Source organism: Grammomys surdaster, unplaced genomic scaffold (genome assembly GCF_004785775.1).
Source record: "Grammomys surdaster isolate TR1022 unplaced genomic scaffold, NIH_TR_1.0 371, whole genome shotgun sequence".
Taxonomy (NCBI): Eukaryota; Metazoa; Chordata; class Mammalia; order Rodentia; family Muridae; genus Grammomys; species Grammomys surdaster.
The window spans coordinates 3447136-3465995 of NW_021604790.1; the positions used below are offsets into that span (position 1 = coordinate 3447136).

At 45.8% G+C, this 18860-nt stretch overlaps 1 protein-coding gene across 2 annotated transcripts in view; it reads right to left on the reverse strand.

Moving 5' to 3' along the window:
* The window catches only part of Plekhm1 (pleckstrin homology and RUN domain containing M1), a 47170-nt gene that overhangs the window by 17340 nt on the left and 10970 nt on the right, over nucleotides 1-18860 (reverse strand). For both annotated transcript variants that reach the window (XM_028780579.1, XM_028780578.1), the window contains exons 3-5: nucleotides 15166-15416; nucleotides 12964-13590; nucleotides 4832-5222 (exon numbers count right to left, since the gene is read on the reverse strand). In XM_028780579.1, coding sequence (XP_028636412.1) covers nucleotides 4832-5222; nucleotides 12964-13590; nucleotides 15166-15416 — 1269 coding nt within the window. The remainder of the gene's footprint in view (nucleotides 1-4831; nucleotides 5223-12963; nucleotides 13591-15165; nucleotides 15417-18860) is intronic.

Genomic DNA, 18860 nt, shown 5'->3' on the forward strand with positions numbered 1-18860 from the left:
CTTCTGCTAGGGACAGGATGATGCGTCAGGCATGGTGGCTGCTAGGGACCATGTAAAACTGGTCTAAACAAAGCCTGTCTGGGTCATCAAGTCCCAGATGATTCCCTGAGGAAAATGGGTGTGAAAAATAGCTCCCGGGAGCCACTTGGTCATCCTAGTGACCTCACACATACCTGGTGATCCTGCCCTGTATAAGCCCTAGTAGGAGAGGACACTATTCCTTAGGATCCCAGCAGTCACCACCTTAAAGCTTCTTCACAAGCCCCCAGCTCAGTTCCCCTCATCGCCCAGACAGCATAGCACCCCATTTGGTGATATTCTCTGCTCACTCACATCCTATAAGGCTGTTCTGAATTATCATTTTTCTTGATAATGTCAAGCAAAAATGTATAGCATTGAGTCATAAAAGACAGGAGACTATTTCATCACTACTAGTTTATGTGAACATTTAGGCACAGGTATGTGAGCACCTCTGGAGTCAGTTCTCTCTGTCCATCTTTACTGGATTCCAGTGATTGAATGTAAGTCTCTAGACTTGTATGTCATGTATTTTGACTCCTTGAGCCATCTTGCCAGCCCAAGGGACTAACTCCTGACTATCCAAGTGTCTTCAATGTACAACAACAGAGGTGGGTGGAAGGACCTGAAGGGATGTAGACAACTGTAGATTTACAGGTAAGGGAGACCTGCTTATCTCTCCACTGAAAAGAAGACTACTAAGAAATGTTCAGAGTCCACTGACCTCAAAGCAGCCACTGGAGGATGACTCTAGAGAAAGGCTCTGTTCTTCTTAAACAGTGAGAAGTAGACTGTGTGTATTGGGGGGAGGTCCCACTGAGAGCACACCGAAGATGTATCTGCCTCATGGAGGAGGTAGAGAAAGAATACTCGAGCAATAATGGATCTCGGCAGTCACAGGATCACCCTCTGTCTCCCTTTCCTCTTGCCTCTTTCTGCCACCCTCCCATGTCTGCCTGCTCAGGGCCTCAAATCTGGCCGGCTCTGTTCCTTCAAACAGTGAGGAGATTACCACTGACCTGGGATCTACACTGGAGCAGCATCTGCTACTGGGGATCTATCTAAGTCAGCAGAATGCTGCCTGTGTCATTAGGTACCAGGAGGCTATGGCTGAGGAATGTAACGGTCTCTGGACCATTTCCCAAAGGACTGGACTTTCTGTTCATTCTTCTTTTTCATTATACCTGCATGTGCAACCGCAGGAGGGGACCTCATGCCACAAGCAGAGAGTGTGTGGGACAGTGACTAGGCCAGGCTTGTCACTCCAGGAGCTCCCACTCCCTACACCCTCCCTCCACAGCACCCGGTGCTAGTGTAATTACAATGTGCACCAGCAGTTCTCTAAGCTGGTGACTGTCCTGTTTCATCACTGTTTCCCTAGCACCTATTACGGTGCTTAGCTCACAGGCAATGCTTTACAAAGAAAACTTCTGAAAAAGAAAGACTGAATGTTTCTCAGGACTATAAAAGTTGATGGCGACGACACCTCCCCCATCACACCACCATCAACAAAGTCGGCTAAGGAGAGAGTGGTGAATGCTGTAAAGAGGGTAGAGCAGAAACTTGGACAGTCTCGGGATGGTGCTGTTAGACCTAGGGGATGGTGGATGCGATAGCACTCAGCACTGAGGCACAGAAGCCTGTCAGGAAAGGAAGGGCACAGGGGACAGCCACTGTAAAAGCTGGACGCTGTAAGGAGCTTGCCTTATCTAGGGAGCAGATAGGAAGCTCGAGGGTCAAAACTGTGGATGGAGGAAGAATTCTGTTGACAAGTTAGTTACCCTGTCCCATCAGCTCCAGGACCCTGACAAGACACTACATATGAGACAGAAAAGCAGAAGCCAGATCCGGGGCAAGGGTGAATTTGGTCAGCATGATCACGGCCACACTTGGGAGCCAAGGTGGGATACAGGCAGCCACCTCTTAAAAAGCTTCCTTCTCTCTGTAGTTTGAGGCAGAAGCTGCAGACCTTCCGAGCTTCAGGATATCTTCACTATAGCCTAGTTAGACTCTTCAAGGCCTCATAAAATGCATCTTCCAGAAGTAAATCTGGAACTATTCTCAGAATGGTAAAAAACAGAGAATCTGACCCAGTTATACAATTTTATGATTTTCATAGTCATATTCAATGCATTGAGCTAGATCAATCAGATATCCATATAAAAAAAATGTAAACTGGATCCAGAGAGGTAGCTCAGTGGGTAAGGTTGTCACAGCCAAGCTTTGTGACCCGAGATTGATCCCCAGAAATCACATGGTGGAAGGAGATAACTGACCACCAGAAGATGTCCTCTGACCTCCATGTGTGTGCTGTAGCACGCTCAAGTGGCCACACACACACCTGTACATTCACATATCACTCAATCAATACATAGAAATCAACGAACAGCAAGCTGACTGCTACCTCACGTCAAGCACAGGGAAGTGAAAGCAAGAGAACCAGAAACAAAGTCATTCTAGGCTTGGTACATGGCCAGCCTGAGACCAGCACAGTCTACAAGAGGCTCTGTCTTAAAACTCAGGGAAAAGCCAGGCGGTGGTGGCGCACGCCTTTAATCCCAGCACTTGGGAGGCAGAGCCAGGCGGATTTCTGAGTTCGAGGCCAGCCTGGTCTACAGAGTGAGTTCCAGGACAGCCAGGGCTACAAAGAGAAACCCTGTCTCGAAAAACCACAAAAACAAAAAACTCAGGGGAAAAAAAAAGCACTGAATTCAACTTAAGAATGGGCTGGAGAAACGGCTCAGTAGTTAAAAGCACTGGCTGCTCTTCAGAGGACCCTGGTTTGATTCCCAGCACCCACATGGCAACTCACAATCATCTGTAACTCTGGTTCCAGGGGATCCAGTGCCCTTTTTTTGGCCCTGTGGACACCAGGAATGCCTGCGGTACACAAACATGCATGCAAAACACCCTACACATAAAATAGAAAAATAAATAAAATGTGATGGTGTCTCACAAAAGATAAAATGGTCTTATATAAGCAAAGGAAAAGGCATTCCTTAATCATCAGAAGCACACAGAATAAAAACATCACAGACTAGCACTTCTCATCCACCAGGATGGCTGTAATAATAGACTCATCTGAAACTAGGTAATTACAACTGTTGGTAAGGAAGCTGGGAAATGCACTGGTGGAAACGTAAACTAGGGCAGCTGCTTTGGAAAACAATTTGGCAGTTCCATAAAAAAAGTTAAATATAGAGTTACTATATGATCCAAAAATTCCACTAATAGAATTTTATGTGTCTAAGAGAATTAAAAACATATGCCCATACAAAATCTTGTATACCATTTTTATAACATTATTTGTAATAACCAAGAAGTGTTAATAATTAGAATGCCCATCAACACATAAATACCACATGACTTAGTCACACAATGGAAAATACCACAGGCTATTTATTCCTCAGCAGTAACAGGGATGAAGAACTGATGCATGCTGTAACATGGGTGAACCCTTTTGCTGTCTTATTTTTGAGACAGAGTTTTGTCACGCAGACTAAGTTGGCTTCAAGATCTTCCTGCCTCTCCTCCTATTTGCCAGGATAACAGGCATGAGCCATCACACTGGATTAATTTTTAAGATATCATGCTTAGGGGCACAGGGGAGGGCTCAGTCAGTAAAATGCTTGCCAAATGAAGACGAGGCCCTAACTCAGGATCCCCAGCATCCATGTACTCAGATGGATGAAGCAGCACACCTTCCTCTGGCTTCCACATACACACATACACACACTCAGCACACCTGCCTCTGGCTTCCACATACACACGAGCACACACTCAGCACACCTGCCTCTGGCCTCCACATACACACGAGCACACACTCAAATAGCTGAACCCAACCCCCAAAACACGTTCTTTAGTCCTGTTTGTTTCTATGAATTTTCAAGAACAGACAAATCTACTGAGAGCAAACAGTGGCTGTCTGCGGTTGAGGGAATGACTGCTGAGAACTTTTCTTTAAAGAGTAGATTGTAGTGATAATGACACAACCAAAACAAACTAAAAAGCACTGAATTATAGTCCTGTATGGTGTGTGAATTATACCCCAATAAATCACTTTAATTGTGCTAATCTGAATCTAGATTGGCCACATTTTCCTTTCTCTCTCTTTTTGAAATAGCATCTCACTCTGGAGCCTCTAATTCACGATTTCCCTGCTTCTGCCTCAGAGCACTGAGATTACAGAGATGCACGACTGTGACCATCTGGGGAGAGGACATACCTGAGTGCCCAGCAGCCTCTGTTGGCATAGTGAGTGGCTGCCACATTTGATTACAAAGTTCACAAACTGGTTCATGTTGAAAAATAAGTATTTCACAGCCAGGATTTTATGAAAATTTGATTTTAAGTATTAAAAACAAAGTCAAGTCAAGCAGGTAAAATGGCTTCTCCAAGAGTGTAAACTCAGAAAATGTTCCAGAGACTGGAACAGTGTTGTGCATGCCTGTAACATCAACACTTGGGAGACTGAGGCAGTATTGAAAGATCACATGTCAGAGGCCAACCTGCGATACGTAGCGAGACCGGTCTTAAAAATAAAAAACAACAAAACTCCAAGCAGAGTGCAGTATCAGATGGGAATCCCTTTTTCATGGATTGGTTGTGAAGACAAGGGGAAATATTTATGGGACTCAATCAGCATAAAGGCTGGCTCATCTCCACTACTGACACCCAAGGCACATTAGTCTGTCATTACCACGCCATTAACACTGCCCACTCAGGGTCAGGCACAGCCACCCTGGGTCACCAGATGGGGAAACTTCATCTTAGAGTTATTTCCGAGACTCCCCTGAACAGCCTTCACACTCACCGGACTCGTAGGAGAGGAAACCACAAGCTTCGGTCCGACTCTGCCATACTCCAGGGCCTTCCAAGGGCCACTCCCTTGGCCACTTGCTCCGCCCAAGGGACTAGAAGGCTGCTGGTCTGAAGTGCTCTGTGCAGGGACAGCTTGGGCACTGCCTAACTGCTGCACGTCCGGGGTCTCCTGAGGCAGTAGCTGATGCTTGTAGCTGCCACTTGATGTCCCAGAGGATGTGTGGGCAGGAAAGAGCTCTTCAGATCCCTCAAAGTGCAGGAGTGTACTGGTAGCTAGGCTGTGGAGGGAGAGGGGGGACTGGAACATGGGGGTGTCAGGCTCTTGGCTTGGTCCGCTGCTTGGTGCAGAATTTACCTGGGCTTTGCTGAATTCTGACAACACCCTAGAAGTTTGAAAACAGACAGACAGAGAAACAAAGAGCCCGCTGTTGACAACCTGATGGCTGGGACGCCCTCGGCGACTGCAGCAGGGGTAAAAATGGAAAGCCGCTTATTATTAAAACCAAACAAAGCAGCACTCTCTAATCACTCACTGCATTCCTCAGCTCCCACAGAACCCTGCTCTCAGATTCCTCGAGGCTAGAACTTGGGCACAGTGGGCAGGCAGGCGAGCTAGGGCCCCATCTCAGGTGGCACATTCACATGGCAGAAATGAGAATCTGACGTGAGTGGAAACTGACTCCATTCTGAAGAGGCAAACTGTGGGCCTGGAGAGTTTGCTTGGCCAAACGCTGTTGTATGGCTAATGGCTCCCCTCATCTGTGGCAGAGCCTCTTGAACAGGTGGTGTCTCAGAGTGGGTGGGTCCCTCAATAGCTAAGAGCTGAGGCCCAAAAAGTCTGCTCTCTGAGATAGGGAATGGATACGGTGAGGATGTACTTTGTCCACGGGACAGTCATGGAGCACCAGGGCTGCAGTGAGCTGCAAAGGCCTCTTAGAGGTTCACTAGATAGAGAAGCTTCCTGTCCCCCAAACCACTGCTGGGTCTCAGTGATTTCCCAAATGGTGTGGAAGAGCGTGCACAAGCACACAGGGTGTAACTCACTAAAGTATCCTTGTGGGGTTACCACCCCTTGTCCTCTTAGAGGGGTCACAGAGAGTCAACATTACTGCCTTTGTATACATATATACTTCTGGGACTTCTGGAATGTGCCCTGGCTAGTGACTGCTCCTCCCTCTCCTGGGCTTCCGGGAATCTAAGTTCCCGTTCTAAAACAAACTATTTGTTATCTCCTCTTCCATTTACAAAACAAGTATGCTATGGATAAATGCTGGTTCAAAAGGCAACAAGGCTTTTGACTGGAGCCCAAAGATGGCATGAGTTGGCCTCACTGGCTTAGATGGAGTAAGCCCCCCTTAATGGAAATAATCTTAGAACGCAAAGTGCTTGCCTGGTCACCAGAACCTGAGTTCGGCTCTTACCGTCCCCACCCCAATCCCACCTACATTCCAAGACAACGGAGTCAACAGGCTACACCGACCCATTCCATAATAAACAAACAACGTTCACACAGATGCCAAAACACTTCAGTGGGTAAGGCTTTTCAATAACCGGTGCTTTGAAAAGGGGACAGTCACATGGAAAAGAATAAACTGAACTATTATCTCACACCACATATACAAGCAACCAAATGCATTAAAGACCTAAATAAAAGCTAAACCTATAAAACTCTTAGAAGAAATATAGCTATAAACATATCTTCGAGTTAGGTAAAATAATGAGTTAGGCAATTCTTAGATGTGACATCTAAACCATAAATAATCAATCAAAATAATATACTGGACTTCATCAAAAGGAAAAACTTTCGTGTGAGGCAGAGACTTGCCAGGTGACTCAGGCCGACTCTGCTGCTTCAGCGTCCTGAAGGACAGGATTATTAGCATGCACTGCCGTGCCTGCAGAAGATCAGACTCTTACAATCCATAAATATATGCACGGGGTGGAAGCATTGAGTTCTAGAACCTGGGAGGCTGATGCAGGAAGACTGGTTCTGAGATCACCCTGGGCTACACTACACAGTAAGTCCCAGGCTACAAAGTGAAACCCTATCTCAAAACAACAACAAAAACAACACCCCCCCCCATACATACGCACTCACAGAGAGAGAGAAAGGAGGGGGAGGAAGGGAGAGAGAAAGAGAGAGAGAGAGAGATTAACAAGCATTGGCAAAGATTTGGGAAAACTAACTTTTTAAAACGTTATTTCTTGTAGATAGGATCCCAAACTTGCTATTTAGCCAAGGCTGGCCTTGAACCTGAATCTTCTCCCTCTACCTCTCTTTCCCAACTAAGGAATTAGCTCTTCTATGTCAGTAGCACAAATGTAAGATGGCACCCTTGCTATAAAAAGCAGTTTGGAAGCTCATCAGAAAATTAATCAAAGAGTTGCATGTGATTCTTTTCCAGGTCTCCACCTATGAGAATCACAGTGTGTCCGTGTAACATGTGGACATGACTCTTCACAGCACTATGACCTAACAGTCAAAAGCAAAGGGCAGTCCACTAACTGGAGAATGGGCATCCTGTGCAGATGCAGCAAATGGGGTATTATTCAGTCGTGCTATAGCGTGGATGAATCTGAAAATATATCAAGTATGAGAAACCAGCTATAAAAGGCCATGTATGACATGATTCTGTTGTACAAAGTATCTAGAACAGGCAAAGACAGAGCAAACGGCAATGCACTGCCTTCTTCTTCCATGGGTTATACACTAGTGATCTTGTAGCTGTGCATTTTGGCTTGTGCCTATAACCCTAGCACTTCGGAAGCAGAGGCAGGGGGATTGTGATGAGTATGAGGTTAGTCTGATCTAAACAGTAAGTTCCATGTCAGTCAGGGAAACATGGCAAAATCCTGCCTCAAAAATCTGAAAGGAAAATCAAGGTGAATTTGGTGATGTATGAGCTTGGTATCTCATCTTCATAAACAAGTCAGGCGGGAGGGAGGCTGGAGAGACAGGTGGCTCGGCAGTTAAGAGCCGTGGTGGCTCCTGCTGAGGACTGGGGCTTAATTCCTATTACTCACATGGTTGCTCACAACCCTCTCTAACTCTAGATCCCTGGGATACGGTGCCCTCTTCTGGCCTCTGCTGACAGTGCACACGTGTGGTGTACAGACACACGCAGGCAAAAAAACCCCTCACACATAGAAAATGAAAATGTAAAAAAAAAAATATCAGTGGTAGACATGGATGAAAAGGAACCTTCACATCGTGTTAGTACAGAACTATACAAATCACTACAGGGTTCCTCAAAAGACAAACTACAACAATTCTATCCCACCAGCCATACTACTCCTGGGTAGATCCCAAGGACTCAGCCTTTGTGCGGCACTGTGCACAACAAGTCACAGCATGAGCCAGATGACTGGGTACAGGATACAGGGTAGATACACAGCTGTAAACAAGAACAAAACGGCACCATTTATGGGAAAATGAATGGATTGGAGACAATCACGTAATGAGAACTATGCCTTAGGAAGACATGTATTGTGTACTTTTTCTCACATATAGGATCTAGAATTAAAAGACACTGAAAACAACAGCAAGGGGAAAACCACAGGGGTGCTGCATGGGAAAAGGAGGAAGGCCAGGAAAAAGAGAGAAGAGGGATGTGAGCCAAACACATACGTATATAAGAAAATGCCAAAGTGAAATTATTGTGTGTGGAGGAGGCATGAGTCAGGACAACTCATCAAGCTGGACATGGTGGTTCAAGGCCGTTTGACCCCAACACTTGGTAGGCAGAGGCAGGTAGCTGTCTCAGCTCAAGGCTAGCCTGGTCATAATGAGTTCCAAGGGCAACCTACACTACAAAGTGGGATGCTATCACAAGGAAAAAACCAAAAAAGATCAAGAAACCGGGATGGCTGCTCCTACCTGCCATCCCAGCACTGCCCTGGCAGGAGGAGCCTGAGCTCCAACCTGAACATCACAGTGAGTTCAAGGTGAGCCTAGGGGGAACCCTGCCTCAAAAGTGAAAAGACTGGACATAGATCTGTGAGTTCAAGGCTAACCTGGTCTACATAGTGAGTTTCAGGACAGCAAGAGCTACACAGAGAAACTCATGTCTCAAAAAAATTGAAAAAACAAAAAGAAAGAAACAAAACAAAACAAAAACAAAGGCAGGCTAGGGATATATTCCAGTGGTAGAGTCTTCCTAGCATAAATGAACTCTAGGTTCAATCCCCCAGACTGTCTCCCCCACCCAAAAGACAAAATCAAAAAGCCAAAAAAACCCCAGAACAAGAAGAATCTACAAATGTGATTTCCAGGGAGTGGGAAATAACAGCTCTCCTCCTCCCTCTTTGGTGTGCAAGGGAGAGATGAAGAGATTATGTGTGCGCAAGGACAAGTCTGTGTGCAGGCCCGAGGGCAGCCTCATGTGTCACTCCTCAAACATCAGCTACCGCTACCCTGTGTGAGACAGGATCTCTCATTGGCCCAGAACTAGCCAAGCAAGGTATGCTGGCTGTCCAGTGAGCCCCAGGATTACAAACATGTACCATCACTCCCAAATCTTTTCAACATGGGTTCTGAGGATCCAATTCAGGTAAGACAAGTGATTTTACCAACTAAACTATCTCCCTAGTCTCCTATCTGTTCATATGCATGTATGTATGTATATGTGAGGTGTATGTATATATGTATGTATGTATGTATGTATGTATGCGGTGTGAGGTGTGCAGACAACATCTTATCGAGCAGTTCTGCCAAGCCAGGCAGGGCTTGGGCTTCCCCGACCATGTAGACCTTCATGCTTGTGGTACACAGTTCTGTTTCACTGGCAGGTAAGGGCCGCTGAAGAAAGTCCAGAGCTGAGCTCTAATGCTAAGGCATCTGACAAATACTAACAAAGTTCTGCAGAGAAGAATTGTAAGAGCCAGAGGGGATGGATGACACCAAGGAAACAGTGTCTTCCAGATACAACTAGGTCAGGATGTACAGGGGAAAAGTGGGAGGATCTGGGAGAAGTTGTGGGAGAGGAAACCATGATCAGAATATACTCCATGAAAAAATTATTTTCAATAAATACATATTCTAAAAACTTTTTGCAGCTGTTTATATGAAGACAAGTAATGAGAGAACGGATGTCATAGGTCGTATGTAGCAACTAATTACACAATCAAACCACCATCCAGGATCCTGACATCCTCCTCCAAGGCGCTAAGCGCTTTACATCCTGACTTCTCCTTCATCCTCTGTCCTTTACAGTCTTATCCTCATGTCAAGGTCAGGAAGGATGAGCAGGCAGAAGCCTGGTAAACGGACAGCCCTGGCAGGTCAGCTGCTGAGTCCACAACCCTCCATAATTACAGCACAGGCCCAAAGAACAGTCAGCCTGCACGGCAAGCTGCAATTTACTTTTTGCCAAACAGAACCCCCTTACAGTATTTGAGCAAGTTTCATCTGAAGTTATGTTTTGTGCTTTGTTTAATCTGCAGATGTTTTAAGAGTTGAAATATTAAGAACGGGGTGTTTATGCCTATTTAACTTAAATGTTCAATGTTATTAAAGAATAAACTGAACTGAAGTGCTGCCGGGGATCTTTCATTATTAAAATACACACTGAGAAATGATGGTCTCCGTAGCTTCCAGGCTAACCTCAAGCCAGGTGTGGGAGTGCTTTTCTGTGAACCAGCTCTGGAAGATAAAGAGTTCAGAACCAGCTTAGGCTACATGGCATGACTCCATCTTTAAAAAGAAAAATGCTGGTTCAGGGAGTCAGCTCAGCAAGTAAAGGCACTTGCTGTCAACCCCGAGGACCTGACTTTGATCCTCTGGAGAGAACCAACTCCTGAAAGTTGTCCTCTGACCTCTGACCTCCACATGTGGGTGTGGCATCCCTCCCCTCCAAAGAGAATGGCAGCACAGCCTATGCATTTGCATCTGTGTGCTCCAGGCTCGTTACTCTATCAATGTCTGGTGCTTGTCTGTATCATCCTGACCCTCAACTCTGAGTTTCCCGACAAGAACCATGTCAGTGATTCCTAGACAGGGTGGACAGTCACTGATTCACAGACCTTGTGCTGGAATCTTCCAGTCATAAGACTCATGAGAGATAAAGGTCAAGGCACATGATAGAGAGAAGATCTGAGAGAGGTAGGCTAGCCCAAGTCCTGCTAGATCACCCACCCAGTACTTCAAAGCAGAGCTAGTTCCCTGGGGTTACTCCCCAGTGTGATCTGTCTAAACTCTTCATTTGACACCTTAAATTGCCATCTCACAGACTCAGTGCTCCACCTCTGGGGCCTACCCTCTTCACATGAGCAGCTCACTGTCAGGTCTAAAGGAAACCCCAATTTTCCAAGCTCCAAAAGGTTGTGCAAATATCTAGAAATGAGCTCAACCTGGACTATAGGAGGACTTCTGGTAGTTAGAAAAAAGCCAGCATTCCTCAGGAACTTGTGAAACAGGTTTCCATCTGCCAAAAGGAGTCATTTCCCTTACCTCTGGCAGAAGGGACATATGGCTTTCCAACTGACATATCCCTGTAGCTGCACAAAGTACATGCTGGCCTCCAGGCTGTCTCAGTATCACAAGCACCTGTTACACACTCCAAATTCCACAAGCATCTCAGCCTTCTCCCCTCCACAGTCCTCCTCCTCCCAGAGGCCTATCTGTTCTCTTGGTTTTCCCCTGCCTGGTATGTTCACCATGCTCTGCCGCTGCTCATTCTCCCTTCTCTCACTGATAGCCCTGGCCAGGTCCAGTCTGCAGGCCAAGCCCAGTCTACCTATTTCTCTCTCTGCTCAACTTGCACACTGTGGATGCAGTCCTGGAAACGAGGTCTTCTGTGAGCCCTACTCACACATCTATCCTATCCCAGGTGGCAACAGGGAAGGATCTGAACCAAGGCTGTGGTGTGTGCAGTGGTCGTGATGAAACACAGGCTTAACTGAAGGAGGTTAACTCAATAACAAGTTACCAAATACTCACGACCTTGACAACACCTTCCACTGGCATGACTATGAGACTGTGGGACATTCCTAGCATAGTGCATCTGTGGAAACTGCAGACCAGTTTTTCTTCATTCAATTCTTGTGCTTCTGGGAGCAGAGTCATCTAAATGTCCACTGAGTGGAACAATATACATCAGAAAAGAAAGAAGACGCTCTGACACACCAGCTATACAGAAACAAACCTGTACTACGTTTTGTAGAAAAGGGAAGAAATAGGAAGAGAATTTAAACAGAAAATAAAGTAAAACCACACTGTATCTGTTACTGATACATTTAGGAACTTGGAAACACATGTCCTCAGGAGGTGGAGGCAGAAGGATCAAAGAGTTCAAGGCCAGCCTCAGCTCTAGAGCAAGTCTTTGGCCAGCCTGAGCTATAGTATGAGACCCTGTCTCACAAAAATAATTAAATAAAAATTAAATAAAAACCAAGTAGCTTTGGGTTTGGGGATGTAGTTCAGGGGTAGAGAGCGTGTCTAGCTCATGGAAGGCCCTGGTTTGATTGGCAGCACTCCATGAGTGTGGGGTGTAAAGAAGGACCTACCAGGGCTGGCAGTGCAGCTCCAGGGCAGACAGCTTGTCTAGGACTGGAGACAGGGCAGGAGCTCTGCCTCATTCCCCTCTCTGGTTAGAGTTAAAGGAGTCTGTCCTGCACGTTCCTCCACACTCACTACTGTCCGTGTGCACAGGTTTTGTGTCTGCCAGGTGTTCTGCAGGGTCACAGCCGGTGCACTCTCCTGTACTGTACTGGCTGGAAGTTGTACACCAGGTGTTCTGCAGGGTCACAGCCGGTGCACTCTCCTGTACTGTACTGGCTAGAAGTTGTACACACACTGGCATCTATTAGCGCCTTCCCTCTAGACGAAAAAGACATATTTTCTAAGGACCTTAGAAAGGCCAAAGACTCAGTTCAACTCTGAATACTAGATCTATTCTCCAGCTGGGAGTGGTGGCTCACACCTCTAAAATGCCAGCACTTAGGAGTCCCAGGCCAGCCTGGGCTACAGAGGAAAACCATTTCAAAAAAACCAAAGCAATCCATTCTCCCACTGTGCTATTTTCTTAGTTACAGTGAGAGCCCTGTTTCCTTTCCTTCTTTATATCCTACCCTCCGGTGACAGTCACATGTACAGGAAGGCAGAGTAAGGGGGAGGGAGGTACTCACTCTTGCAGAGACCTGTCAGAGTCGTCAGCGTTTGCTGTGCCCAGATCTGAGTCGTAGGACATAGGTTCTTCAGAATGGTCTGGACTCTTGGGACCATTCTCTTGGAGCAGGCAGCTGTCAGAATTTAAGCTGCAGGACAGCTGGGATGAACTGGCTGTGTCCAGGCTGAGGGAAGAGGCAGTGAGCTTCCTGTTCCTGCGGATCTTATGGCCCGAGTGTTGGACTTCAATGTCCTCAGAGCCCGAGGAATGGGAAATTGAATCCAGAGACTCTTTCCGTTGTAGTTCTGCACCAGAGGTAGTGAGAGGGTCGAGCTCAGAGAGAGGGCAAAGCCCAGAGAGAGACAATGGGGTGAGTGTCCATTCATTTAAGATGGCTGACTTGTAGGAGAGTTCAAAGGACAAAGATGTTAGTCCTTGCAGGAAGCTCAGGAGAAACTCAGCCTCCTCAGCATCTCGCAGCAGGGCTGTGGGCTGATAGTACTCGCACAACCGTGCGGGGTCCTGCAGGAGCAGCTTCAGATAGCACTCCATCAGACCGTCATTGAGGGCCAACCGCAGCCAGGCCCGGCAGCGGCCCACATCTGTGTTGATGAAGACCAGGTGCTCCAAATCTGAGACAATGTGTCTGCAAGGGGACAGAGCAGATGTGTTTCAAGAACTCAAATCTCAGACGTGGCTCAAGCTACTGCTTAGCAAGAACCAGTGATAAAGTACTGCAAACAGGATTTAGACATTAAAAACTCCTGGGGTAACGATGTCTCTGGAATCTAGGAAAGCTGAGCTGCTGAGCTGTAGCTACCAGATGTCATCTACTAATCCAAGACATACTTGCTGAGTCCAACCCCAGTTCCTAGGGAATAAAGCCAGAGCTTGTGCATACGAGGCAAGCATTTGACTACTGAGATACACTCTCAGTTGCAAGAAACTAGCACTGAAGGGAACACTCGAACCTTAGGTGTACAAACACAGTTCCCAAAGCTTCGGTCGGACATAACCCCCTTCTCTGCTATCACAGTGTCTTGTCTATGCAGAAGTGCACCCATAGTCCTCTGGACTTGGTGGCTAAGCTCCACGAAACTTCAGCACAGTACATACTGAATGGCTCACTGACCCAAGGAAACACTGAATGAGATAGAGGGACAACCAGAGAATCATTCTCAGGGGCTGGAGCGGTGGCTCAGTGGTTAAGAGCACTGGCTGCGCTTCCAGTTCAAGTCCCACCCAGCACGTTATGTTGAGTGTCTCACAAGTACTCCTAACTCCAGCTCCAGGAGATCTGATCTCCTCTTCTGGACTCCATGGGCACCCACATGCATGTGGGATCTATACACTGACACACACCCATATACATACACTTAAAAAAATCCTAAAAACTAAAAAGAAAGAGAACCACTGTTACTCAGAAGAGAGCTAAGAAACCAAGACAGGGCAGAAGCAGTAGTTCCGGAAGGCAGACCAGAGACTGACAGGCATCTTTAATACTTTATGGAGGCAGTGCCAGCTACCAGCATAGGGCCTAAGCAGCCAAGGACAAGGTCAAAGACAGGGCCTTGGGGTGAATATTCAGAGGTAGATCTGGCTTCACGGCTAAATGCCATGCATACCTCATCATGAACGTAAAGTTTAGAACCCAGGACCTGGAGAGATGGTTCACCGGGTAAAAGCACTGGCTGCTTTTGCAGAGGACCCAGGTTTGATTTCCAGCACTCACATGGTGGTTCAGTTGGCTCAGTCATCTGTAGCTTCAGTTCCTGGGGATCTGGCACCCTTTTTTGGCTTGTGCTGCCCCCCCCCTCACCAGACACAGATATGGTGCACAGACATTTGTGTAGGGAAACATTTACACATATAAACATTTAAAAAAATTGAATTTTAAGTTTCAAAGACAGACTTGACTATTCAAAGGCAAGCCAGCAGCATGTCCTGTTAAAAGGAGAGGGGATACTTTCGTCTCCTCAGACCACACCACTAGGTAGCAAGTACATGACTTAGCTAGCGGAGTCAGAAGGGCATCAGTGCCGGCGTGAGGAGAAGTTACGGGCTCTAGGAGTGGAGTGTCTCAAGGTCTGGAGACAAGCCTTCCTCAAGCCCAGCCCTACAGTCATTGAATCATGACCACACTAGAACACTGGTTCCTGGCTTGTCCACCCTCAGGAGTCAAGCACCCCTGACTCTGCAGCTCTTCCCTGATGGATCTCACTTGTGGGTGACGGCTTTCAGAAGGGGCCAGAAGACAGGCTGAGGCAGAGGCTTCTGATGAGTGTGCTTCTTCTTCCTTTTGCCGCCAGCCTCAGCACGGATGTGCTTGGCATGCAGGCCGTGGATGAACACGGCCTCCAGGGCACTGCACATGGTGTTGGCATCTACATCCTCACTGGTGACCACTGTGTCCAGAGACACATGCTGTTTCTGCAGAGCCTTCACAGATCCCACTAGCTTCTTCTTGATGACCTAAGTTGTGTCAAACACAAGGGCAGATTTTAGAGGTACATCCTACAGGAGCCCCTAGAATGTAGTCCATGGCCTGTTTTTCAATGTGTGTAACCACACACACACACACACACACACACAGCAACGCATGTAACCTAGACTCTTGCAAAGCTCGCTACTGTGGCACCTGAAGATCCAGCATACACAAGAAATACTTCTGTTTGTACATCGTTTCTTATTTTTGCTTAAAGTTTTAATTAGATTTATTAATATATGTATGTGTATCACATGTGTGCCTAGTGTCTGAGGTTAGAAGAGGGTATCAAATTCCCTAAAACTGGAGTTACAGATGGTTGTGGACCACATACCATGTAGATGCTGGGAATCAAACCCAGGTCCTCTGCAAGAGCAACAAGTGCTTTTAACCATGGAAGCATCGCTCCAGCCCCATCTTTTGTTTTCTAAAACTAAACATCAATCTTGTATTTAAACACTGCTATGGTGGCTTGGAGGCACTCTGCAGAAATACACTAAGAAAGCAGAGAGTATTTCTTTAGAGCAATAACAAAAAAGAAAAAAGACCAGCAGGAGTGGCTCAAGAGAGCCCAGCCCAACACTGAGAGTGTTCCCAACACTGTGAGGGGAAAAAGTCAAGACCATAGAAGTATAATTACATTAGCTAAGAGCCCAGGCCTAGAGCAAAGCCTTAGAGTCAGTCCTAGCTCTGTTTGCAAATATTTCACTTAACCTCTCTGAGCCTCAATTCCCTAAAGGTTAAATGGCAATGATATCCCGGTATTTCGTGATCTACAGCACTGGGACACTGCGTCTATCACCATCACCATCACCACTGTCATCGTAGTCATTGCCATTGTCATCGTAGTCGTCGTTGAACCACCATGCCCAGCAGGGGTCATTGCTTGAGGACAGAAGTTGTTTTTTCATTCCTCTTCACGGCTCTAACACTTGCCACTGTGTCTGATACCATAAGCATATATTGGGCGTGCAATTCAAAATGTACATCAAGTGTTGGTGGAAAAATATATAACCATAATTATGAGTCTATCAAATCATATTAGTGTTCGGCAAAGAACTAGAGAGAATCACAGCAAAACTGGCTTGAAGCAAGTGTTAAGTTACAGACACTTCACTTTTATTCTGACTTTATCTGACCAGAAAGTGTGTTTGCAAAGCTGAATTTTAAAAATTAATTAACAAGTTATAATTCACATTAACTTCTCTCATTTAAACTACATACTTCTGGGTTTGCTTGTTTTGCTGTTTTTGATCCTCCCGAGAAGTAACCATTTTTGAATTTTGGTTAACTTTTACTTTCACAAATTATTATTATTATTCTTACTACTATACTTTCACAAATTATTATTCTTACTACTATTTTAACTTATTGACATTGAGCATGGTGGCACATTCCTTTAATCTCAGCACTCAAGAGGTAGAAGGAGGCAGAGTTCTGTCAGCTTGAGGCTAACCTGAGCTACATAAGGAGTTCCAGATCAGCCAGGGCTACCCAGTAAGACGCTGTCTCAACAGGGATGAGCACAAGAGGCTGTCCAGTCCCGTACGCAGAAGAGCATTACTAATGAGCTTAGTGGATTATATGCACACGTGTGTGTTTGTATATGTGTGACGGTAACAATAGCAACCGTAGAGGACAGCATGAACTTGGGAGTGCGTGGGAGTCCTGGAGGAGGTGGAGGGAGGGGGGCTAGAAATGACATATAGTACTCACAGAGGAAATTCTCAAAAAAAAAAGAAAAACGTTTGCTTACTGGGAGCTGGATGGCTGCTCTTGTAGGACCAGGTGTGATGCCTAGCATGCACATGGCTGCTCATGTCTATAACTACAGTACTCATGTCTGTAACTACAGTATAGAAATCTGATGCCCTCTTCTGGCCTCCACAGGCACTGCATGCATGTGATACATTTACACTTTTGGGCAAAATGTTCATATAAAATAAAAATAAAACCTCTAAGGAAATTTACTTATTTTAGTTTATGTCTATATTTTGCCTGCATGTAAGTGCACCGTGTATGCGCTGTACTCTTGAGAACCAGAAGAGGATAGTGGAACCCCTGGAACTGAATTATAGGCAGTTGTGTACTAACACTGGGTACTAGGAACTGAATTAGGGTCCTCTCAGCCAGAGAGGCCAGGAGTGGTGGTGCGCCTTTAGTCCCAGCGCCTGAGAGGCAGAGAGGCAGGTGGATTTTTTGAGCTTGATGCTAGCCTGGTGTGCTAGTAAGTTCCAGGACGGCCAGGGCTACATCAAGAGACCATTTTAAAAAAAAAAAACAACAAAAAACCAACCAAACAAAATCCAGTTAGCAAGTATGTGTAACTCTCAGGCATCTCTCCAGTATTATTTTATGTTTTTGTTATTACTTTTAATTATAGATGTATTCTTAAACAAACAATACCAAAGCCCAAGGGTTTTATTGTATTTACTCTATTTTTTTTTTTTTTTTTTGCTTTTGAGACAGGGTTTCTCTGTATAGCCCTGGCTGTCCTGGAACTCACTCTGTAGACCAGGCTGGCCTCGAACTCAGAAATCCGTCTGCCTCTGCCCCCCAAGTGCTGGGATTAAAGGCATGCGCTACCACTGCCCGGCGTATTTACTCTGTCTATAGTTAATTAAACTTCTCGATTTGAAAATTTACAGACAATAAAATAGAAAGTTTTGGAAAAGGAAGTTCAGTGGTTTTTAGCATATTCAGAGAATTGTGCAATCTTTGCCATTAGCTAATTTTAGAGCATTTCAACACCATTGAAAGAAACAGTATATTAGTGGCAGGGGGTGGGGTGGCTGCAGGGTAATTTTACTCTCTGACTCGACAGATTTATCTATTCTGGACATTTCAAGGAAATGGAAGCATATAGCATGTGACTTTGAGTTTGGTTTCTGTGACTTGGCGTGTGTTCAAGGGTTATCTGTACTACAGCACACCATCAGAATTCAGTTCTTTCTTATGTCAGGTATACTCTACTGCACACCATCAGAATTCAGTTCTTCCTTATGTCAGGTATACTCTACTGCATGGATATACCAAGCTTTATTTGGCCATCCGTGAGAAAATGAATACCTGGCTTGATGTACTTTTTGGCTACAGTGCTGCTCTGAGTGTTTTTATGCACATCTTTACACCGACATGCTTCCAGGTCTAGAACTGATGAGCCGCTGACATGTGAGCTCGCAGTGATGGGCTTCCAACCCTGACTGCTAGAAGCTGAGGACTTTCACGGGAGTTGGAGGCCATCTTGATACTTAAGTTTGAGGCCAGCCTACACTACATAGTAAAACCTGTCTTCAAATCTGAAGAATGGCTAAATCACATACAATCTAAGCTCTCCATGCCAGGCTGGGGATGTGGCTCAGGGGTAGAGCATTACCTGTATTTGTGGGACCCTGTATTTCATCCCTTAACACCAGAAAGAAAAGAGATAA